Source organism: Myotis daubentonii, chromosome 6, assembly GCF_963259705.1.
Source record: "Myotis daubentonii chromosome 6, mMyoDau2.1, whole genome shotgun sequence".
Lineage (NCBI taxonomy): Eukaryota > Metazoa > Chordata > Mammalia > Chiroptera > Vespertilionidae > Myotis > Myotis daubentonii.
In genome coordinates, this window is record NC_081845.1 from 26,111,760 (window position 1) to 26,137,783 (window position 26,024).

A 26,024-nucleotide genomic window follows, 5' to 3' on the forward strand; every position below is an offset into this window, starting at 1 on the left:
AGAAAACTAATGAGACCCTCGATGTTATGTTGGGGAACCAACTAGAAATTAAGCATACACGGACTGAAATAACGAATATTATACAGACGCCCGACAGCAGACCAGAGGAGCGCAAGAATCAACTCAATGATTTGAAATGCGAGGAAGCAAAAAACACCCAACCGGAGGGGCGGAATGAAAAACGAATCCAAAAATGCGAGGATAGTGTAAGGAGCCTCTGGGACAGCTTCAAGCGTACCAACATCAGAATTATAGGGGTGCCAGAAGATGAGAGAGACCAAGATATTGAGAACCTATCTGAAGAAATAATGACAGAAAACTTCCCCCACCTGGTGAAAGAAATGGACTTACAGGTCCAAGAAGCGCGGAGAACCCCAAACAAAAGGAATCCAAAGAGGACCACACCAAGACACATCATCATTAAAATGCCAAGAGCAAAAGACAAAGAGAGAATCTTAAAAGCAGCAAGAGAAAGAAACTCAGTTACCTACAAGGGAATACCCATACGACTGTCAGCTGATTTCTCAACAGAAACTTTGCAGGCCAGGAGGGAGTGGCAAGAAATATTCAAAGTGATGAATACCAAGAACCTACAACCAAGATTACTTTATCCAGCAAAGCTATCATTCAGAATTGAAGGTCAGATAAAGAGCTTCACAGATAAGGAAAAGCTAAAGGAGTTCATCACCACCAAACCAGGATTATATGAAATGCTGAAAGGTATCCTTTAAGAAGAGGAAGAGGAAGAAAAAGGTAAAGATACAAATTATGAACAACAAATATGCATCTATCAACAAGTGAATCTAAGAATCAAGTGAATAAATAATCTGATGAACAGAATGAACTGGTGATTATAATAGAATCAGGGACATAGACAGGGAATGGACTGACTATTCTTGGGGGGGGAAGGGGTGTGGGAGATGCGGGAAGAGACTGGACAAAAATAGTGCACCTATGGATGAGGACAGTGGGTGGGGAGTGAGGGCGGAGGGTGGGGTGGGAACTGGGAGGAGGGGAGTTATGGGGGGGGAAAAAAGAGGAACAAATGTACTAATCAGAACAATAAAGATTTAATTAAAAAAAAATAAAAAAGAGAAAGAACTCAAAAAAAAAAGAAATAATTATGTATATATATATTTTTTACTTATTATATAATACTATAAGGGTTTTTCAGTTTTTAAAGAACACATGTAATCAAAGATAGAAATCTACTAGTTAATTTTAAGGTTTACATAGGATTTTTAAAAAGTCTTATCAGCACCTGTAACTAATATATTATTGCATGTCAAGTATAATTGAAAAATAAATCTTAAAAAGTCTTGGCAGGTCTTTAGTAATGTTTTTAATACAAACTATCAGAAATTATTCAGAAGGAGATTCCTTTAAATGAGGCTTTTTCTGCTTGGGAAACACATATTGGGATAAGTTCCAGAAATAGCCAAATATAATTACACATCAACAAAATAATCCTATCTGAGTCTAAAAAATAAAAGAAACCTCACAACAGGGTGTTCAAATATATTTCAATGTATGTTTAAGATAAGATTAAAGAAAAAAAATAAAATTGTATCCAATTTATTTAAATGGAAGGCAACAAATAATAAATCATCAAATATACTTTGGAAATAAATAGACAATTATCATAACCTTGATTTTAAAGTGTTATATATTAGCTAGTCTCTAGAGTCCATTTACGTATTTTGAAGTAAAAGCTGCATATAATTAAGCATAATATAAATATAACTCTAATTCTGGACACACCTCTGGTTAGATTTTTTTTAAAAATCCAAAGCCCTGGCAACCTGGGTAGTGTTTAGTGGACAGGACATCTAGAAAATTCCTAAAATGAATAAAGAAAAAAATATGATTCAATTTTTTCTCTAAATGTTACTGTTTTCAAATGTTATTTTTCCCTTATTCTATCCACCATTCCTTCCAACTAGTCTACCTATAAAACTAGTCATTGTGCCCTGGCCAGTGTGCACAATAGTTAGAGCACTGGCCCTGCACCAAAGGGTTATGGGTTCAATTCCCAGTCAGAGGCATGTACCAGGGTTGCAGGTTCAATCAGGGCAAGTGTGAGAGACAACCAACAGATATGTCTTTCTCACATCAATGTTTCTCCCTCTCCCACCCTCTTTCACACTCTCTAAAAATTAATGGAAAAAATATCGAGTGAGGATAAAAACAAAAAATGAGAGTCATTGTCTAATTGTCTTTTTTTTTTTTTTTAACTAGTTCTAACTTAGATATAGCTGTCTCAGTTGACCTCCAGCTGTGATCCAGGTCATATCACTGTGCAATGACATCAGCTGCTGCATATCTGGCAACAATCACAATATTGATGATTGGGGAAAGCTATTTTCTTTCCGCCAGCCTTAAGAGTGGTTCCATGTCACATGCAAAAGAGAAATAAACATGAGCTCCAGGGGCTCAACCATTCATTTAAAAAATATTACAATGACAGAAGATATGAGTTACCAAGCTGGCCAAATCATTCCAGTGAAGTCAAAGAGGCAAGTGAGGGACTGGCCCATACTGGTTGGCTCAGTAAAAAAAATGATAAATGTTCATAATTCTGAGGTTCTACAATTCATATTACATGCATATATAGATAATTTATACTGAATACTTAATGTGCATGTGCATCTTATCTGGGCCAAACTATTCTTACACCCTTTGCACAAAGCCATTCAAAACCTAGCTTTCCAACCAATTAAAATGTAACCTACTCTTGAAACATCAACCTTGTTATCTTACAAAGGGTCTATCTTTAAAGTTGCTCCTTTTGGTTAAGACACATCTCTTAAAGATCAGTTCAAGTACAAATGTTACCTGAGTCCTGTAAGAGATTAGCTCATTAAGCACCTACCGAACATACATGTACATATTAATTTCTCAAATTAATTATCCATCATCTAAAAGAGAAAAAAAAAGTTTGAAGGAACGATACAGGAGGGCTGTCCACTAAAAAAAGCAGCATAGCCCTGACCGGTTTGGCTCAGTGGATAGAGCGTCGGCCTGCGGACTCAAGGGTCCCAGGTTCGATTCCGGTCAAAGGCATGTACCTTGGTTGTGGGCACATCCCCAGTGGGGAGTGTGCAGGAGGCAGCTGATCGGTGTTTCTCTCTCATCGATGTTTCTAACTCTCTATCCCTCTCCCTTCCTCTCTGTAAAAAATCAGTAAAATATATTAAAAAAAAAAAAGCAGCATGTTGGGGCATGAACCAAAGGCAGACCGCACAGTCCTGTGGGTGTAACCTTGCCTTTGTTCTAACCCCTGTGTTATGGGATGAGATGAGCACCTGGACGTCATCTGGGTCACTGGAGCTACCCAGAGCAGAAGCGCTTCTGCTATTCTTGTCTCGTTGCTGCAGTCCGGGAGGCAGAGCATACATACTGGGGAACTGAATGGCAGCCAAAGAGGAAATGTCAGGTAAAGAAGAATGAGCAGGGGTGCCGGGAAAACAGACATAGGAACAGTGTCTATAGCCCCCGGAAGCTGAAATGCTACCTCAAAGTGCTATAACAGGCATACCACTATGGCTAGGATACATTCATTTTAACTAAGAGGCAAGTTCAGAAGGAAGAATTCTGAGTTTCTAGAGTAAAACCTTTAACAGTAAATGAAAGTAAAAACATCATGTGAAAGTACTCATAATGAAATAAGCCCAGAGGTTGGCTGAAGAGAAAGGCACGTTTCTGGAAGGGTAGTATTAAGTTCCCTACAGTAATTACAATAGCACCTATTATGTTCAGACTAGTACCAGATACCGAGGGCTTCCCTTATATTAATTCATTAAATCCAAACCCTCCCTTGAATGAGGAAGTAGACTCAGAGAGGTGAAGGAACCAGCCAGAGGTCACCCAGAGAGTTAGTGGCAGAGGTCGGGTCCAAATCCAAGCAGCCTGGCGCCAGAGTCCCTGTGCTGACCCAGTCTGCCTTGTTGCCTCTGCAGACATTCCTGATGGGCCCATTAAAAAACAGACGAAGTGAAGATAGAAAGAGGAGAATGAAGAGATTATCCACAGTGTATATACAGATAAGCAGAAACAAATGGATAAGTGAATAATGAAGTAAACAACCTCTCCACTAGCTAGTTTTTTTGTTTGTGTTTTTTCTGTTTTTATCACAGGTTGAAAAATACTGACCCAAAATCTATGAAGTTGTTTCACTGGAAGTACAGAAATGCACTATCCAACCTAAACGACTATTTGATGACAATGCCACCGATATTGTCAGTATAACTAATGAAGTCCATTTTCGTAACTTGAAGTTCTAGATTGAGTTTTCAGTTTTATGAAAACTTTAAAATCTAAATGAAAAGTAAATTTCATTGTGGCAATTCCCCACTGTTCAAGGTACATGGAGATGATGACATAACTGAATTTCTACCCTCCCAGTGAACAGTTTTCATATTAACTTCTCGTCTTACCTTGTCACCAAAATTCAATACATCATCTGCATGGGGTGTTAAGATTTGTACCCAGTGCCTCATTCAGAAAAGAAGCTGGCCCTTTGGGGCACCAAATGGCTATCAGAATGTATCGATTTCATAAGCATCACAGATGAGGTTAGCGTAGGAATGCTGAGCAGCAATGAGGGGCAACAGAATACAGTTCTGATGAGCCATACCTAGCTCCTTCTGTATGTTGTCAGGGATTCCTGTAATAGTCTTTCTCCTTTTGACTTTCTTCGGTCGTCTTACCAGAGTGTCTGTGTAAATTAGAGACTGCCGTAGGCTGGCCTGACGATCAAAATTCTCCCCTAATGTAGAGTAGTAGAACAAGCAAAGCAATGTTATTTTCAAGCAAGCTGACACCATGCACTTTCTTCCAGAAGCTTGTTGTCAAATGCTAAGAAGGCATTAATAATGATGTTAGCCAGTCATATGGTGATGAATGAATGCTGAAGGGCAAAAGGGGAAGGAAAGCACATTATCATCATAAGGCTCTTTTCCAATATCTCTGTGTGTGTCCTTCCAAAGGAAGCACCTGGATCTCATTTCCAAATGAGCTGGAGTGGAAAATGCAAATTTGTTAACAACACGCCAGAAGAGTGATTCTGCATTATTTTAAACATGAGTCATCTGGGAAGTGCTTCACGTAGGTCCTCTGGTCTCAGACATCACTCATTACATCAGCGTGCATGTGATGATGGCAATAAATGTATCTTAACACATTTCGTACCGCTCAGGAGTTTTCTCGTGTTTCGCGCGCCATCTGTTAAGGACCGCTCACGAGTGTTCTCGTTTTTCATGCCCATGGAAAAAGGAGCGAATCTAGATACTTAGGTAAATTTTGTTTGGTCCCCCTTCATAGAGGAAAATGTTTTACGCAGTACCATACGTTAAAAAAGTACTAGGAACTTTAATTGTTTAATTGTTTTTGTAAATAAAAATGTTATACTTATTGAAAAACAACACCTAAAGTGCATTATGATGATTTAAATAACGTGCAGTTTGCCCAAAAACTTGCAGTCCCTGGCGTATGTCTTAGAGATTTCTATGCGGTACGCAATGTGTTAATCATTTAGTCAACTCCAGAGACCATCACAATGTCCCATCCTATGTGATGAAACAGGTAACTTAGTCAAGAACTCTCAGATGAAGAGTTTTTCCTCCAGTCAAGGAGGCCAACAATTTGGACAGACTGCGGAAATGAGCTGTGGCGCGAGATACTATAATGAAAAATAAAAGCCTTATAATGATAAAGTACTTTTACCACAATGAGACCCAGTAGCACTGCTGTTGTTAAAGCCGAACTGCTTCTTTAGTTCACAGTCACTTATAATAGTTGATCTGAATTTAGATATTTCAGGTAATGCTGCAATCAATCCCTAAATGTCAGATCCACAGGACTTCTTTCTCTCGAGAATGTGAGCTTGTGTGATTGACACACAATGGGAAAACATTAAAAAATAAAGTATCAGTTTTTGATTGATCTGCTTTAAATGACTTGCCAGCTAAATTAAAGAAAGCTTTATAGCACTGACCTTGTCAAGTGGTTATCTCCTCAAAAAGAGATTTTAAAAATACATATATACACACAAATTATGTACTTCCATCATTCTTTTGTTGTGAGAAAAGTATAAAAGCATTCTCTCTTTTTAGCACTATTGACACATTCAAAGTGGGTATTTTGTGAACAAGGTACTTTCTATTATAATAGCAATAAGTTGTAAATAAAACTTTATCTAATCAAAACAGACAATAAAAGAGCTGGACGATCAAACTACATTTCACCTACTAAGGAACAAACTTCAACTTGAAAATGCTTGCCTCTTTGTTCCTAATGGAGGAAAACAGAAACCACTGAGAGAAGACCCTGCGACACCAGCAGGTACCACCGCGTAACAAACGTGTCGCTCTGCGCAACAACATATAAGGTGCTTGTAAGTGGCAAGTCATGCCTTCAATGGCCCATTAGTTCCCTGCAGCAGAGCGGAAAATACTTCCTTGTATCAAGGCGTTAAGAATGGTTAAAACCTAATAGACAGTTGCATTTAGTCTCCAGTTTTGCTTCCTAAACAAAAACAAAAGATAAACCACTCAAGCTCCCAGGAAATTAAGAAACAAACCATGAGGATAGAATCACCATTAAAGACGCCAAACTCGCCCTAGCTGGTTTGGCTCAATGTTTAGAGTGTTGGCCTGTGGACCAAAGGGTCCCAGGTTCGATTCCAGTCAAGGGCACATGCCTGATAGATTCCCAGTGGGGGGTGTGCAGGAGGCAGCCGATTAATAATTCTCTCTCATCACTGATGTTTCTATCTCTCTCTCTCCCTCTTCCTTCCTCTCTGAAATCAATAAAAATATTTTTGGGGGAAAAGTTATCAATTAAATAAATAAAAATAAAGGCGTCAAACTCTCCATCTTGCACTGTTACCTAAAAGGACTGTGTTCCCTGCTGGACTATACATTTCTTGAAGGCAGGGACTACGATTCATGTCAATGCCTGACACAAAGTAGTTATTCAGTAAATACTGAATATTCAGTAAATATATGAGAGGAATTGAATCATTCTCTTTCACTGAAAAATGGCATTAGTCAGTCAGGCTTACTACTTAGAAATAAATTCTGCTGGCTCAAACATCAATACAAAGCCAGTTTGTAAAAACTGCTTAAGTATGTTTACCCACTCTTATTTTCCAGGTGGAAGAGTTGTCATCCCACATGGCAGATTATGAAACATACTCATATATACATTTATTTTTAACTTTTTTTTTTCTCTTCAACATTTAGAACATGCTGAGTCCCACAGAACTACAACTAAAGGGGTTAAATTGGTTTCCAAGCTTGCACTCATTGCGCTAATGCTCCACCTCTATGCCTGGCGGGCTTCACTTTGGATTTGAAATAATATATTTGTCGGCACTTTTCCCCCAGCTGCACCTTACTGAAAATCAACTAGACGTTCAATGTTTACCCAAATAAGTGAGCATTTGACAATTCCCAACAGGAAGATACATTTTTATCTCGAGTCATCTGGGGCTTTAGAAAATGTCATTTAAAGAGCAGGAAACTGTCTAACCTAGGTCAATTCAACTACTAAAAGTGACAATTTTTAATTTAATGCTTTTTTATATCAGAATATTAGAAAAACTACTCCTTTTATGAAATATATGTATGTGTACCTGAACACGTGTATCCAGAAAATGGATCAATACATATGTAATTAGAAATTATACTTAATTTCTACATTTCTGAAAACATTAACCACACAAAAATAAATTGCATTTTGATATAACTCATATTGCTCTTTTTTTGTGTGTGTCATTAACCTTTCCTGTGTGGCATTCTGAAGGCCTCCTTTTAAACTTTATGTAATTCATATCAAACGGGAGAGAATTAAAGCTCAAAGAAAGGACACTGTCTCCTGTTGTGTCAATGCATTTCATTGTAAATAATTCATTACTCCTAAAATTCTAGTTACTATGCTTTAAATTTACTAATGTCACAATAATATATTTTATCCTAATTCCATTACAGATTGTCATATTTCATAGCACAATCTATTTATGATATTATTCCTGAGGCACTTAATCATACATAATTACATTTCTGCTGCATTTAATCAATCAAATAATGTAATGCATATTCTTACTGAAAATATGCACCTATGTATTTCATTCAGCAATAAACATTATACTTTGTTCTGAAACATAGCTACTTATAATAATAATCTTTAAAAAAATATGATATCTAGGTGAACAAGAATCACATTCAGAAAGATCAATGATGTTATCTGCAAAGAAAATGGATTAAAATGCCATGATATTCTTCCTTTAAGGCTTATGCACAATAAATGTGTGAAATGCACATAGAATTTAAAATAATTCATGCACTTATTTATTACATTTCTCTGGAATTCAAAATGAGTTCTAAAAGTAATTTTTAAGTGCAAGGTTTTTAAAAATTCTCCAATAACTATCAAAATGTCATTAGTCCTTTAAAAATTAACCAATGCCATGGCAAAAAGCTTTGTAATGGCAGTCAACAGTAATAGTCTCAGAAACGCAGCAAGTTTGCTATGGTTTTCACCCTACTTATTAATGAAAACTCATCCTTACTGGTCACCTGATTTCTTTTAGATTCTAGCCCTGTAAGCCATGCTTTGTATGGACTGATATCAATGATGACGATCAGTACTCTCTTTCTACCACACAGTCCAATGGCTGAAGCTATTACCCTTAACACATCTATTTTGCACTGTGTACATGTCTACCAACGTGATAAAACAGGACAATTTTGTTATTTTTAACAGCTCATCTAAGTTTGTGAAATACTGACTTTGAACTTCATGTACCTTGTAATTTGTCACCTTTAATTATCACAGGTGATTCAAACTTGAGCATACTATTCTAAAGAACTTGAATTTTACATGTGGTGATTTATATTCTAAAAATTTATACTAAAAATTAACTTTTATTTGAAGATTGTAGAATTCAAATTTTAGGGATCAAAATATAACTTTACCATCCTATTGAGTTTTCTTTAAAATATGTTTTCTAGTTATTATTGCTAATTCACTTGATATTTTTATTTCAAGTAATTTTTCCCTCTTTTACCTGAGAAAACAAAAAGGTAAAATCTATCATTAAGAAATATCACGCCCTGACGGGTTTGGCTCAGTGGATAGAGCGTCAGCCTGCGGACTGGGGGGTCCCAGGTTCGATTCCGGTCAAGGGCATGTACCTTGGTTGCGGGCACATCCCCGGTGGGGGTGTGCAGGAGGCAGCTGATCGATGTTTCTCTCTCATCGATGTTTCTGAGTCTCTGTCCCTCTCCCTTCCTCTCTAAAAAATCAATAAAGTATATTTAAAAAAAAAAAAAAGAAATATCACAAAATTGTTATTTTTTTTAACTTTTATAAATATTACTTAAAATAGCCCTTTAGGAAAAAAACACACATAGTTTTTCTTATCCAAAATCCCATTTAGAATATGTCTCCATATAATCAAAATATATTTTAAAGGTAAGTCAATTCAAAACGACAGGCTTTAAATGAGTGGCTGGACCACGGAGTTCTTCCACATCAATCTTTGTTGACACAGTCTTCTAACTTAAAAGCAATAGCTATTTTACATGTACACACACAAATATGTTTTAGTACTCCCTTCATTAAGCAAAGGAATATACACATATTACAGATTTCCCTCTGATGCATAAAATGCTAAGTGCATATGACAACAACAACAGAAAGCCACAGCCACTCTCCGGAGTACATTATGAACCTTGTCTACACAGCGAAGCATACCGGTTATGTTAATAGGAACCACATCAGCCTGGACTGTCTGGGCGTGCAGTCGCATCTTCTCTTCTGGTGTTGGCAAGGGAAGAGACTGGGCCCAGTTCGTCTGAGTATTAAGGTCAGGGAAGTCACTTGAGGTTGGCGTTTTAGGTCTCCTGATGGAAATATGTCTTTCCTCTTCCAAGGAGGAGATAGAACCCTGTAGGCAGAATGAGGAAAAAGAAGCCACAGTGTGTAAAGAGATGACAGAAACATTTTTTTTAAATTTAAACTGATTTGAAGCAAAAAACAAACAAACAAACAAACAAACAAACAAACAAACAAAAAAACACCTGGTCACATTTAGGAACAGAAGCAATGGTTTGCAAGAACTCTGCTCAGCATCCTAAGCATGACCTGTAATATTTATGATTCGCAGAGGCCAGTCTCTAAACCAGCCGTGGGCAAACTACGGCCTGCGGGCTGGATCCGGCCCGTTTGAAATGAATAAAACTAAAAAAAAAAAGACCGTACCCTTTTATGTAATGATGTTTACTTTGAATTTATATTAGTTCACACAAACACTCCATCCATGCTTTGGTTCCGGCCCTCTGGTCCAGTTTAAGAACCCATTGTGGCCCTTGAGTCAAAAAGTTTGCCCACCCCTGCTCTAAACCATGACTGCGAAAGGTTTTGCTGACCCACAGAATCTTAAGTTCTTCCTATTTCCTGTGGTCAGCAGATTATGGATTCAGTTTAATATAAGAAGCCCAGAGACACAACACGGCTGTGACCATCAATTTCCATTTTTATTAAAATGTAGTTTGGCTCAAAATAATTTCTAGCCTCAATCTCATTTCCTTTAGGCTCTGGCCTCAAGGGACATTTAGAAAATGATAGAGCTATTGTTGTTTGACTACTTGTGCTCTTCTGAAACCATTTATATGGAAAAATATCTGTGTGAAATTGTTTACTTATAAGAAGCTGACTAAAGCTGTGCTCTGAGCCTTATCAGAATTCCATGAGAACATTTCCAGCAGTGTCGGTTTTGATACAGATTAACATCCTAACTGGGGACCATCTTTAATACCGTTCCTCCCATAACATCTTAAAAAGTGTAAGCAAGAAAGCTGTTTGGGCAAGCATTTGATGATGGCCCCGTGGCAACTGGGTTGGTGAGAAGGAAGCTCCAAGAATTCAAAAGAAATACACTGTGCTCAGGCACAACAACAAAAAGGGGTAATTGACTTTTGTTGGGAGATGGCAGTTTATAAGAATAAATGTATAAGAACAGTTCTACAAGTTGAAAGCATTTAAACTACCACCTATGAAAACAAGGCACTTAAAAGAGTTTTATTTAAGAATAAAAAGTCAGTGAATCTGCCCAAGGGAACACCTATAAAACCCGGACCCAGGTCGCTTCAGCAGCTCTCCTCACCCCCAAAGCAAGGGTAACTGCTGTCCTGACTTCTAACATCACAGCGTCCTTGGCCTGTATTGAACTTTCTGTAAAGGAAAAGTTCTTCAGGTCTCTTTTGTGACTTCTTTCACCCAACATTCCATTTGGAAAGATTGATACTTTTTAAAAAAATACATTATTTTTTATTGATTTCAGAGAGAAGAAGGGTGAGGGAGGGAGAGATAGAAACATCAATGATGAGAGAAAAATCACTGATCTGCTGCCTCCTGCACGGCCCCTGCTCCCCAAATGAGAATCGAGCCTGCAACCTGGGCATGTGCCCTGACTGGGAATCGAATTGTGACCTCCTGGTTCATAGGTCAACACCCAACCACTGAACCACACCAGCCAGGCAAGGATTGATCCATTTTTAAAAAGCCTATGTTGATGCCTTTTTGAGTTAAATGCAAGTTTTTAAGAGGACATCAGTAAGAAATCTATAGAAACCCATCATTTAGAAATCTCAAACACTTAGAAGAGAACACTGTCATCACTACTGTTAATGAATTAACCTTCCCACACAATACCTGTATTTATTCTACAAGTACCGCACTCCACAACCTAAAGAGGGCTACAGAGAACAGATGAAAATGGCTTGGCGTGTTAGGGATAGGGTCTTAGGTGAAGAATCCAAACACCTGAGTCTATTCACTTTATAACTTACAGTCAAGGGACCTTTAGGCTGTTCCTAAATGTTGAGGTCCCTTGCTGTAAAATGGGAATATCCTGTACTCTTAGGACCTTATGAGATGATAGCTGTGGAAATGTCTAGGACAGTTAAATGTCATGGCCATAAAGGTGGTGGTCATATAAATGCGACTTCATGAAAACAAAACCATGAATTGACAAGTACCTGCACTTTTATTGCAAGACTATCCATAATAAATGCATTATAGAAATAAAAATATAAATTATATAACTAGACATCTCAGTATTTTATACTTTAAATTCTTAATGCATAAAACATGTAAAATGATAATCTACTTTCTTTTCCACCTAAAGAAACTATAAAATGTCTGTAATTAAATAATGAACATACTCAATTGGAGTATATGTTACTGACATCTTAATCATGATACTAAATTACACCATATCCATTCATGTTTGATCTGACACTGGTTACAGCTCATACAGATCCTGAAAAGACAAAGGAATGTTTGAGTCGGCCGCAGCAGCTAAGCCAGGCTGACATAAATCAATTATTTCTGCCCCCTTTGCAGTTGTGCTACTCTTGTTAAGTTTGATTTATAATACAGATTCTCTACGCTTACACTGTAGCTACACATACACATAAATTAAAGAACATTTTGAGAATTTCATAGCAATTTGTATAAAGGTCACATGTCTGAGGTTCAAGCTTAATCTAGTAAATTAAAAGGTCACTCCAATTTTCTGACATATTTACATAGAAATAATTCCCCAGGCAACCTTGAAATATAACACAAATTTCGAAGGCCGTAAGAAGCACATCCTAACTGAAAGTTTTAAAAGAAAGGAAAGCTTCAGATGGCCAGAGAATAAACAGCACGGTGACATCCTGCGGGGAGGGTTCCCGTTTCGTGTGACGTCCGCTGGAGGGACCTGGAGGAGCTTGGTTCTGTGGTTTGCATGCGTCTCAGTGGTGCTCATCAGGCCTAGTAACCTACTTTTCTTTTAGTTGTCAGAATCGATAACTATCACAGTGGAACGGTACTTCAGTTAGCTTCGTTACCATGGGATGATCACCAGGGACAGCTCCAATGTGACAACTGACAAAGATCATCTGTTTTGTAAAGTGCTCCCTTCATTTCAAGAAAATTTCCCAGACCAGCAGGGCACAGGTAACGTTACATGCAGAGTGACTGTTAGATAGTGCTACAACCTACTGAAGAAAATTAGAAAACCAGGATGGTATGACTTCCAAAATGACCTGACCTATGCCTCCTAGTATTTATAAATGCAGCAGGAACACAGAAAAAACCTCCTGCATCTCAATGGCAAAACACAGCACAAGTACTGACAGACATGGGAACGCTCCCGATGACTACCTTAGCCTCTTCTCTGGCCTGCAGGCTTCTGTCCTTGTTGACTACCCTCTCGTACTCCTCCCCTTCCAATAGTGGATTTCCCAGCACCACAGCCAGGTCATGGTGCTCCTCCTCTCAAACCTCCCAGATTCTTACTATGGCCTACAAAACCCTACATACGTGCTCTATGAACTGGCCCCCTGCCAACAATGACCTCATCTCCAACTATTGTTTATTCTACCCAGTCACATCATCCTCCACGAAGTTCCTTGTACACATCACGCACACTACTGCCTCATGGCCTTTGTACTTGTTGCTCCCACCACCTGACATGTCCTTCCCTCAGACATCCACACAAGTATAATCTTCTTCTTCTTCAGGTGCTTAGTTTAGTCAAGAGTCCCCTTCCTGTCGAGGTCTTAGCTGTTCACCCTACCTAAAATTTTAACTCCTTCCCAAGATTTTATATCCCCTTTTCTGCTTTCTAAGCTTCTCTTTAATACACACATATCACCAGTATACACATATTTTAGTTACTTATCTTGTCTCTCCCATGAGAATGGAAGTTCTAGGAGCCTTTAAATCGGAGCAGTAAGAGAGTTATGTCAGAATTTTGAAGTAGCTCTTTGTACAGTTTGGCTCAGTGAATACAGCATCAGAACTGTGGACTGAAGGGTCCTGGGCTCGATTCTGTTCAAGGGTACATGCTGGGGTTACGGGCTCAATCTCCAGTAGGAGGCATACAGGAGGCAGCCAATCAATGATTCTCTCTCATTATTGATGTTTTTATCTCTCTCTCTCTCCCTCTCCCTTCCTCTCTGAAATCAATAAAAATAGTTTTAAAACATAGAAATAAAAAAGGGACCACCATCTAGTAACTGATTTCTACATGGCTTTCCCAGGGTTACAGGCTTTAAAGGAACTGGTACCTCATTTAATTTTCACAGCACTAGTCTCACTTTACAAATAAGAAAGTGGCCTAAAATAACTGTACTTCTAGAAAGTTCAAAAGTGGGCAAGTGGAATGGAAACCCTCAGTATAGGGTGAGTTACTTTTTTAAACACTGAGTTTGAAGTTGCCTTGCTTTCAGAATTTAAATGCAGTTTTTAAAGCTGTTAATTGGTCAATAATGTTCACCAATAGCCCATAATCTGGTCCTGGAAGGAACGTAGAGTCACCAATAAAACTTAAGAAACCACTATTCCTCGTGTCAAATCACTTAATTCAAACAGGGAAATCGCCTGCCCCCAGTGGTGGTTGTGTAGATTCTGGATGCTGGTAGACCTGCATTTCAGAGCCCATCAAGTCCTGCTGGAAACCAAGCAGCATCCCACCAGATGGACAGTGGAGCCTGACGTACAGTCTCTTTGGCAAATGGCCAAGTTACCAAAGAGTAGGCTGAACTGTGAAACACAGATTAGCCAAGGCTTTTTTTAAAAAAAATCTGCTATGCTTTTAAAAATTGGAAAATATAATTATAAACAGCTAAATCTAGTATTCACTTCGCAAGTATTACATAAGAATAGACACTGAACCGATGAAACAACATAGGACACTATTGAAGAGGACACCAACATACATTCTAGTCCTTTTAGTCTTTGGTGATTTTACTCCCAAAATTATATCTCTTTTGGGTTGACTCTTGGTTTTGAAGATTAGGTGTCAAAACCATTGTAGTCTTTCTTGGCTACAGGCTGCTTCTACTCAGACCCGAGAGATCCTGACTTACAATTGTTCTCTCCTTTTCCTTCCTCCATCCCGGTCCCAATCTCAACAACACAGAAGACCAGGTGTGGTGGACATGGACCCACACAAAAACATAGTTCATGGCCCTCCCAGCAACTCCATGATATGGCTGGGAGGTGGTTTTCATACCCACGTTATTAAGTAACTAATTGTTCCTTCTCTCTTATTCAGCATATTAGTCCCTTTATCACAAAACCTAGACCTTTAAGGACTCTAAGCTTTCTTAACACGTACTCCATGTACTGAATTAAAATAGTTTGGATTTAAACTATCCCATATTAAGCGATCTTTTCCTCAAAATAATGAAAATAGGTAATTAGAGTATACATTTTAACTGATATAGTAATTTCTTATTTTAATGATCTTTTGATTAGAGTAAATCATAGATCCAGAGTATATAGTACAACATAATGAATATTTAAGAACTCGCTACCCAACCCACGCTCACAATATTACCAGTAATTGCATCCACCTCCATGCTCCTCCCTGCTTCCCCAGAGGTAACCACTCTCCTGAACTGTGTTAATCATTCCCTTCCTTTTTTTTAAATAAGTGTGTATAAATATGCCTAAATTAGATGTTTATATTTATTTGGACTTTTATAAAAATGGTATCATGCTCTTTGCACTGTTACTTACTTACTTGTTATTATGTTTCTAAGACGCATGCATATTGTTGTGAGCCTGCAATTCACTGGTTTCACTGGGGTACACACTGCATTCTAATATCACATTTATTATCCATTCATTTTTTTTTTCTTTATTAAGGTATTACATATATGTCCTTATTCCCTCATTCCCCCCCCCCCCCTCACCCCCTCATGCCCTCATCCCCCTGGTGTCTGTGTCTATTGGTTAGGCTTATATGCATGCATACAAGTCCTCTGGTTGATCTATTCTTTTATTGACTGCCTTTGAGCATGAAGGTGGTGCTATTAATAATTACACAGGACAGCAGCTGTAAACCAGGGTTGTCCTGAGAAAACCAGAACATGTGGTTTATAACTCTTTACAGTTGAGGAAACTGAAGCTCACAAGCAATTTAGCCAAGACCGCCGCCACAGACAGGGGGGAAAGCTGGCCCAGACCAGCACTCCCAAGCATCATGTTGTGTAAGCCTCCATCTGCAGTTACAGAGCAAGGCTGCTATCCTTTGTATTCTTCCAAGTCCTCCTTGGATTCAAATATCTCTTATCATGGGAGGCTACAACAGACCCCGAGATGCCAGTTCAAAGAATAACAGGAAATAGGAAAGAAAACTTCAGTTTCTATCAATACTATTAAAGCCAACTGTTTATTGCCATAATCCCAGCTTCATTTATCTGTTTGGGGTGAATTTTACACAAGAGATTAAGTAACTCATGACTGACATGCTTTCTGCTGAGACAATGGGGCCTCTATGAACGTTTCTGTGACTTGGTGAACATATCATCAAATATAACCTCCGACAATGGCAGCTGGAGAAATGCCCTATCGATTCAGGATGTATTTTGGCATCTATAGCTGAACTTCCTTCAAATACCTGAATAACCTCTTTAGTAGTACCTGGCACACAATGAAAACTGAAAGAACAGAACAGAAATGTCAAGACTAGAACAACACTAAAGTAATGATTTACTCTCTGATTTTGCGGATGAATAAAAAGTATTTTGTGGATTCCTACATCCCTTTGCGACAGCATTTTTCATGCAGCATGTTTAATATTTAGATGATGTACATAACATACATAGTTGAAAACACTTCAAACAATTTTTTCTTGTCACACTACATCATCACTTTGAAAGATATATATGGATATCATTAGCAAAATACCTTTCTTCATACCATAAACTTGAGGTTTACTTGGCAAATGCTTTGCATTTATTATTCTAAAATAATTATCCAGAATAAATAACCAGAACAGATGTCTTCTAGGTTCTCTGTTCTAATTTATATGTTCTTAGCCTTCACCTTATTAGCAACTCTCATTTTAGGATAGGGCTTCTGTCCTAAATATATAACAAATGCCCAGTATTTGTTGAATGCATGTAAAGCTTTTGTTCTAAGCACCACTTTTGATGTCAGAGCATCTATAGCCTAAACATTTAACTCATGTGTCCCTTCTAAAGACAGTCCACTGGTCTCCTCACCTTTCATCTCCATCCCCACCGCCTACCTAAGAAATACAAAGAAAAGGTTTTTCCCAATAGAATTTTCCCTCCAATCTGACTTCTACAGACTCTGTACTTAACAATGACCCCAACTGTTAGAGCCACTACTAAGAACATGAGTTGTAGTTAGGGGCCTTGGTCTTAGCATGGAGACCATAAACTGCTGGCTGGGAGCCCTTTATAGTTACTGGATTCCCACCTGATTTCAAGTGCCAACTTGATCAGGTACTAAATCCCATGCAGACTAGGGTCTATTTCTGAACTTTACATACTGTTTTTCATGTTTGGTCCTACTCGTCTGTACATTCAGAGGCTACACTGGAGTAATTCCTAACTCCATGGGTCAGCACCTGGCCACACTTCTTCCTCACTGCTCTTCAGTTGCACAGCTTGTCCAGGTATGAACCTCAGGTCAGCCTCTTCAGTCCCTCTCTCCTCCTTCCACCCCCCAAATAACTCCAAACCCAAACAAACCAACTGCTCAAGTTTTTATTGGTATTGTGTTAATGTTATAAATTAACATGGGCAGAATTGACAGCTTTTGATATTGAGTCCTCTAATCTCAGAGCATATGTTTTTTCATTTATTCAAATCTTATTTGTGGTATTCTACAGTATTTAAATTTTTTCATATAGATCCTATCCTTTTTAAAAAATATGTTTTTGTTGATTTTAGAGAGGAAGGGAGAGGGAGAGCAAGGTACAAACAAGTGGAAGAGCTAAAGCTCGAAATTTGTGGATGGAGCGAGCTCCTATTCCATCTCCCTGCTCAAAAATCCATATCAGATGTTAAACTGCCGAGAAATGATAGAATAAGGTACTTCTTAAGCTTACTAGGACATGCCATGTCATGTGCGTGTGTGTGTGTGTGTGTGTGTGTGTGTGTGTGTGTGTAATCATGATCCCTGACTTATTTCCAACAGGACAGGAGCCTTGTTTTCTAAGGGCCAATGACCTGTCCACACTATCTCGCACGTATGGGAGAGGCTGCTTGGAGGGGTCCGTGCCAATGTGCGTAAGAGTAGAAACTCGTTCACAGAGACTGAACTTCTCTCAGGTGTGAGCATCTGGGAACTAAATAGCTGTGTGAGAATTTAGAAACTACGCTTCCATTTCCCAGGAAGATCGTAGAATGTGGTCTTGGAATGCCGATTTGCTGATTTGCACTGAGGACTCTGCATACTCACGAGGCTGTACCCAGAAACCACCTGTCTCTCCGGGTCCCGCTGTAAACTAAATGCTCCCCTTCCCTGAGCACCACAGAAAGGCTGAAGTATAGCTGGGTTTTTAAAATCTCACAGGTGAAGGAGATGGAAAGACACTGATCAAAGGGTACGGGCCTTCAGTCTGCTATGAGCAAGCTCCTTGGGATCTAATGTACAGCATGGTGACTCCAGTTATACAGGGGTCCTCAAACTTTTTAAACAGGGGGCCAGTTCACTGTCCCTCAGACCGTTGGAGGGCTGGACTATAGTTTTAAAAAAAAAAAAACTATGAACAAATTCCTATGCACACTGCACATATCTTATTTTGAAGTATTAAAACAAAATGAGAACAAATACAATATTTGTATTTGCATGAGGCCTGAGGGCTGTAGTTTGAGGACCCCTGCAGTCCAGTACATAATACTGTGCTGTGTACTTGAAATTTGCTAAGAGAATAGACCTTCAGCGCTCTCATCTCTCACACACACGGTGACTATGTCAGGGGATGGATGTGTTCATTAACCTGAGTGTGATGATCATTTCATAAAGTATACTTTTGTCAAATCATCATACTAGATACAATTTTATTTGTCAACTAGGGGCCCGGTGCACGAAATTCGTGCACTGTGTGTGTGTGTGTGTGGGGGGGAGTGTCCCTCAGCCCAGCCTGCCCCCTCTCACATACTGGGAGCCCTCAGGCGTTGACCCCCATCACCCTCCAATCGCAGGATCGGCCCCTTGCCCAGGCCTGACGCCTCTGACAGAGGCGTCAGGCCTGGGCAGGGGACCCTCATTTCCCCCCATCACTGGTTCTGCCCCCAGCCCAGGCCTGATGCCTCTGGCCCAGGCATCAGGCCTGGGCAGGGGACCCCCAGACCCCTCCAATTGCTGACTCTGCCCCTTGCCCAGGCCTGATACCTCAGCCAGAGGCATAGACCCCCATCACCCTCCGATCACCTGATCGGCCCCTTGCCCAGGCCTGACGCCTCCACCAGAGGTGTCAGGCTTGGACAGGGGACCCCCATCTCCCCCCAATCACTGGCTTTGGCCCCCGCCCAGGCCTGAGGCCTCTGGCCCAGGAATCATGCCTGAGCAGGGGACCCCCATCTCCCTCTGATCGCTTGCTCCACCCCCCGCCCAAGCCTGACGCCTCTGACCCAGGCTTCAGGCCTGGGCAAGGGGACCATCATATCCCCCCCAATCCCCGGCTCAGCCCCCCGCCCAGGCCTGATGCCTCGGCCAGAGGAGTTGACCCTCATCACCCTCTGATCACCAATCACCGGATCGGCCCCTTGACCAGGCCTGAGGCCTCCGGCAGAGGTGTCAGGCCTGGGCAGGGGACCCCCAGCTCCCCGCGGTTGCAGGCTCCGCCCCTGCCCAGGCCTAACGCCTCTGGCCTAGGCGTCCGGCCCAGGCAGCGGGGACCCGCAGCTGCAGCGGCCCCGTTATCGTGGGCTTCGCTTTAGGCCCAGGCAAGGGACCCCTAGCTCCCGGGACTGCCAGCTTCGACCGTGTCCAGCTCCCATTGCTGGCTCCACCCCTACTTCCTGCTATCACTGGCCAGGGTGGCAAAGGCACCTGATTCTCTGATCATGGCTGGGGGGCAGGGCAAAGGCGGCCCCAGGGCCGCCTTTGCCCTGCCCCCCAGCTCTTAGCTCCCCCCTGGGTTTCCGATCACTGTCAGTGGCAGGGGGCTTCTTCCTGCTTTCCCTTTCGCCTCCCTGCATTGTGCCTACATATGCAAATTAACCGCCATCTTGTTGGCAGTTAACTGCCAATCTTAGTTGGCAGTTAACTGCCAATCATAGTTGGCAGTTAATTTGCATATAGCCCTGATTAGCCAATGAAAAGGGTATCGTCGTACGCCAATTACCATTTTTCTTTTTTATTAGTGTTGATTATACTTCAATAAACCTGAAAAAAATTTTAAATCAAAACAACATCCTCATGATATAATTCATCTTCTGATTTTTTTTATTTTTCTAACTCATATCAACAAGAGAAAAAAATAGGCTTTTAAAATTAAAGACCAGGTCAACTTTGAAGTAACTGCTTTCCTATTATAGTAAGAAACTTTCTTTGTGTATTTTATAGTTTCAAAGGATTAACCTAATATGTCCAAACACCTTTACAGAAATAGGAAAGATACCCTATATAATAAAAGCTTAATATGCTAAGTGTCCGATTGACTGGCTGGCCGTTCAACCAATCAAAGTATAATATGCTAATGATAGGCTATCCTATATAATAAAAGCCTAATATGCTAAGTGTCCGGTTGACTCGCTGGCCGTTCAACCAATCAAAGCGTAATATGCTAATGATATGCTAAGGCCGCTCAACCACTCGCTATGATGTGCACTGACCACCAGGGGGCAGACACTCGGACCGGTGGTTAGCTTGCTGCTGGGGTCCAGCTGATCGGGACTAAGCAAGATGGGCTGGACATTCCCTGGAGCCCTCCTGCGGTTCTTCACTGGCTGGCCAACCTCCTGTGTCCCTCCCCAGCTCTGATCATGCACTGGTGTGGTCAGTTGGCCTGGCCTGTGCCCTCTCGCAATCCGAGACCCCTCAGGGGATGTCGGAGAGCCAGTTTCGGCCCAATTCTGCAGGCCAAGCTGAGGGACCCCACTGGCGCATCAATTCGTGCACCGGGCCTCTAGTTCTGTAATAAAAACTTGGGTCCAATCTTCATTAGAAAACCAAAAATTTAAGGTAGTAATTTTCCATTTTTGAACAACTGTTATCTACTTTTTTTTCTCTGATGTTACTTGAGAGAGGATAATAAATTCTAGATAATGTTCTCCAAACAATAAGACTTTGATGTATTGACCTAAATTCCACTGAAATTTCTTAGGTTAATTTAAAATGGTTTCTAAAGCAAACTCTGTTCGTCAAACCTTATTTGTTTAAGTAATTTGTGTCAGTCATTTCTTAATAAAATGAAAAATAAAACTATGTAAGTTAAAAATCTCCATACATTTTTATTCTTTTGTGTGCATTTAGTACTGAGAAATATATTTGTCTTAAGTAGTTTGCACATATCACAAAAGATGGCGTGAGAAAAAGGAATGCAGATATGAAACAACATCACAAAAGCGAACTGCCCAGCGCTATCATATTAAGTAAAAGCACTGCCCATGCTGAATCTATGCTGCTATACTTAGAGCTCTTCTTTGTAATCTCACTAGGTTCTTGGTCACATGAAAAAAGCAAAACAACAGAAATAAGATACTTTATTTCTTTTACCCAAAAGAGAGTATTCAAAATGCACAAATATATTGATTATACTCCTTTAATAACTTCTTCGGATCAGGAACTTTTTTTTTTCCAGACTAATTTTAGCCCTCGAGAAAATTTACAAAAGATAGTACTGAGAATTCCTTGTGTACCCTTACCCAGTCTCCCTTAATGTTGATGTGCTGCAAAACCATGGCACACTTATCAAAACTAAGCCGTTTACTTGAGATAATACTATTAAACTAAAAAGCACGCACACTTTGTTCTAATTCAGCCATGGGCAAACTACGGCCCTCGGGCAGGATCAAATGAATAAAACTATTGAAATAAAAGACCATACCCTTTTATGTAATGATGTTTACTTTGAATTTATATTAGTTCACACAAACACTCCATCCATGCTTTTGTTCCGGCCCTCCGGTCCAGTTTAAGAACCCATTGTGGCCCTCGAGTCAAAAAGTTTGCCCACCCCTGTCTAATTTCACCAGTTTTCCCACTTATCTCCTTTTTCTGTTCTGGGATCCCATGTTGAATTTAGAAGCCTTACCTTCTGATCTGTTTCATCATCCTCATCTTGATACTCATCGCTGGGTGGACCGGAGCTGGCGAAGGTGGGTCCCTGGGAGTAGTACTGAGAGCTCCGGTAGCCATCCCGACGCAGCTTATCACATTCTGCAAAGGGCACAGGACGGGACGCAGAAAGGGCGTTAGGAACCAGAAGGCCTTTACTCCTCTTTATTTACCACTTCTGGTAACACTTTGCTAGGCATAATAAGACTTCAAAACAATAATAATATTAAAAATGAAATGATAAAAATGACTAAGAATTAGTACAGCAACTACTACACACTTCATGCCAAGCTCCTATATTTTACAGGTGTCACCTTCAAACCTCACAGCAACCCTCCGCGTCAATTTTTGACACACAACTGACTATGTAATTCCACATCAAAACCCATAAGCAATCCTCGTGCTAGGCTTGTTTCCTAGACTTGTGTCAGCGGGAAGTGGCATGAGAAATCACTGGTGATAATGCTCTCATTTTAACTTTGGTGCCAAACAGCCTATAGTCATTGTGCTGAATTTAATATGAAGCTGGTGGCAGTCTGAGATGCCTGCCAGTCCACAGAGGAATGCCTGGCACCACCGAGTGGCAGGTAAACAGGAGGCCTGATGCCCTGGATCACAGGGGGACTGGGGCCACTGGCTGCTTAGAGACTGGACATTGTCCTCAAGGAGGACCCACTGCACTAATTACTGTCATGGGGGCTGCGGCGGGGTGGCAGTGGGGAGGGGGAATGCAGCAGAGTTCCAAAGGCTTTTTAAAACTCCAGGAGCTGCTAGGTGGGCGTGGCTCAGTGGCTGAGTGTCACTTATGGGCCAGGGGGTCACGGTTTGATTCCTGGTCAGGGCACATGCCAGGGTTGCAGGCTCAATCCTTCGTAGGGGGTGTATAGGAGCCAGCCGATCAATGGTTCTCATCATTAATGTTTCTATCTCTCTCTTCTTCTCCCTTCCTCTCTGAAATCAACAAAAATATATTTAAAAATAATAATAAAGCCCCAGGAGCTTTCCCACTACCCAGATGGCACCTTAGAGGAGCATTTGCCTTGCAAAAGTATTTGCCACGGGGTTCCTTTAAATATCCAGCTTGCTAAAGGAGTGCCAAATGTGTTTGCTTTTGGGAAAGTTTCCTCTTTGCACAGCTTTACAAAACCATGTACGTAAAAGCACAGAGCCAAAGTAGGCCACCTTCAGAATTCCTTTCAAACACTGGGATCTATGATTCTTCTTCAAAGAGGAGACAGTAGTTGCGTTTGTACACGGATAAAAATTCTCCAACCAGGGAATAAAAAAACCTCACTCTCCTTAGCTACCACACAGTGGGAGTGGAAAGTTTCTAATCCAGGGCTACAAATCAGAGTTTTAAAAAGCCCACTGAAATAGCCATGAGGATCTTTAGAATGCCAAGCTAGCCCTGGCCAGGTGGCTCATTTAGCTGGAGCATTGTCCCAAACACCAAAAGGTTGTGGGTTCGATTCCCGGTCAGGGCACATACCTAGGTTGGGAGTTCCACCCCTGGTCGGGGTGCCTATAATCAATTGATATCTCTCTCCCCCTTCCGTTCTCTCTCTGAAATCAATAAACACATCCCTTGAGGAGAATTTAAAAACAAAACAAAACACAAATAGAATGCCAAGCTAATTTAAAAGTGCATATATAATCAAAAGATAGCAAAATATTATTACTTAAGTCACTTATGGGATAAATAATTTTTGGGCTGAGCTAGCAATCATTCTTACTATTGTGTAAAATGGAAATTTAAAAAAAATTTCTGCAACTTCCAGTACATACCTTATTTTTTAGTAAGTATTTAACTCATGCTAACCTAACTCTTTTCAATGAGAGATATTTTCACATTTTCTCCAATATTTAACAATTTTTCTAAAAAAATAAATAGTACAACCAGAATCTATACTAGAGATACTGTTACATAGAGCATAATCAGTAGCTTTCAAATGTTATTCTATGCAATTTGGGGATTCTGTAATTTTTTTTTGTTAACTACCGTAAAGCCAGATTTAAAAAACAACACTCAAGATCAACAGTTTTACATTTCATTAACCTGTGCTACTACATTAACTTTTCTGTGGTCCTACAAAACTGGAGTCTCCTAAGGATTAGAAGTGCACCTTGTAAAACACACCCATAAAAACTGTTACCACTTGCAGCCACTTACCATGTAATTCAAATAGTTGCCACACGAAACAAAATACAAAGTGAAGGCCAAGGCCCCTTTCAATGAAGTCTTTTTGTTGTTCAAAAGAGTAGTTTCCCCCTCACCAATGGACCCAATAGTAAGTATGTTTGAAATGATAAAATTTTATTGTTTTAAGAATCTACATTGCATTCTGGATGCCATGCCAAGTAATGTTGGAAGAAGATTCCCCTTCAAGGAAACAAGGATTCCCGAACTAGATCATCTCTACAGTTGATATTAGTTACGATATTCTCGAGAAGAATATTAAAATGACAAAAATGACCTCATACATGTTACATCTTAAAAGACCAAAATACTGAAAAATTATTATTCCTATGCTAAAAGCATAAAAGTCTTGCAATTATTAGTACTCCTAATAATGAACGGTGTGACACCGTTTGACCCTAGTTTAAGAGGCAACGCCTCCTTTTATCTCAATGAAGTTTATGTCAGAGAAATGTTTAAATAGTAATATAACAAATAGTAGGATATCAAATGAAAGTTAATGTTGGGTCAAAGATTAAACTAGGCAGTGTAAATACATGGCAGATCACCAATATTCTGAATCTTACAAATTTCCTGAAATCTAATAAACTCCTCAGTATCCATTGTCATTTATCTTATTCCAACTCTAGGGGAAATGTAGGAAAATTTCCCTTGTCAAGTTGCAACAGCTCTCAGTTTCTAAAACCGTGGCTTTGTTCGTTAAAAATGGAGTTTATTGTCTGTAGAGTGAGATATAAGTAAAAGCCATCATGAATAAACAAAGACTTTTCACACACTCAACAGAGTAACTGCAAGGCAAAGCAGAATTTAAAGCGGGGTTATGCCTGCAACTCCAGGCTAGAAACAAGATACTAAATGTAATGGAAGATCTGTCTTTAACGCACGCTCCTCTTGCAACAGAAATTAAGAGTAAAACCCCGTTATTGTTCTCCCGGTGCTGCCTGGATAAAGGTGTCACTGTTCCCTGTGTCCTCTGGTTTCCCAACCAGCAATTTCCTCCTCCTTCCTTACCTGTCAAAATTATTTTCTTTAGTGCAAGAACAATCAACAAACATTTCTTGGTGGACCAACGTTTGCAATATAGAAGGACAAAAATAATGTCACAGAACGAGATGGTTATCCAACCATCCGGGAATTTAATACTGCTCTGGCTTTCAAACTTTCATGCAGCAAAGCTGTTCTTCAGGCTTTTCATTTTAATATTTTAGAGATGGTAAGAGAGTCTCCTGCAAGAGGCTTTAAAGAGTTATTTTCCAAATAATTGTCTCTACTGGAAACTCTTGGTGAACTTCCACTTTATATGTTATGTTCTTTAATTTGTTGAATCAGCCACAGTGAACTAACAGTGGTTCTCAATCTTCCTAATGCCGCGCGACCCTTTAATACAGTTCCTCATGTTGTGGTGACCCCCAATTTCATTGTTACAAATTGAACATAATTAAAGCATAGTGATTAATCATAAAAACAATATGTAATTATATATGTGTTTTCGATGGTCTTAGGCGACCCCTGTGAAAGGGTCGTTCGACTCCCAAAGGGGTCGCGACCCACAGTTTGAGAACCGCTGAACTAGAATATGCAGCAGATACAGAGTTCCAAAATCTCAGGGGCTTAACACAACCAGAGTCTCTTTGCTGCACATTCTGCTCATCTCCTCATCCAAGCTGAGCTGGCAGGGGCTTTGCTCACCACAGTCGCTCCAGGACCTGGGGCCAGGCAGAGG

At 40.1% G+C, this 26,024-nt stretch overlaps 1 protein-coding gene across 7 annotated transcripts in view; it reads right to left on the bottom strand.

Moving 5' to 3' along the window:
* The window catches only part of NHSL1 (NHS like 1), a 203,519-nt gene that overhangs the window by 12,999 nt on the left and 164,496 nt on the right, over window positions 1-26,024 (bottom strand). For 5 of the 7 annotated variants that reach the window (XM_059700458.1, XM_059700466.1, XM_059700459.1 and 2 more), the window contains exons 3-5: window positions 22,082-22,206; window positions 9,760-9,952; window positions 4,637-4,768 (exon numbers count right to left, since the gene is read on the bottom strand). In XM_059700458.1, the coding sequence (XP_059556441.1) occupies window positions 4,637-4,768; window positions 9,760-9,952; window positions 22,082-22,206 (450 nt within the window). The remainder of the gene's footprint in view (window positions 1-4,636; window positions 4,769-9,759; window positions 9,953-22,081; window positions 22,207-26,024) is intronic. The other 2 variants (XM_059700460.1, XM_059700462.1) reach the window with 1 other exon arrangement.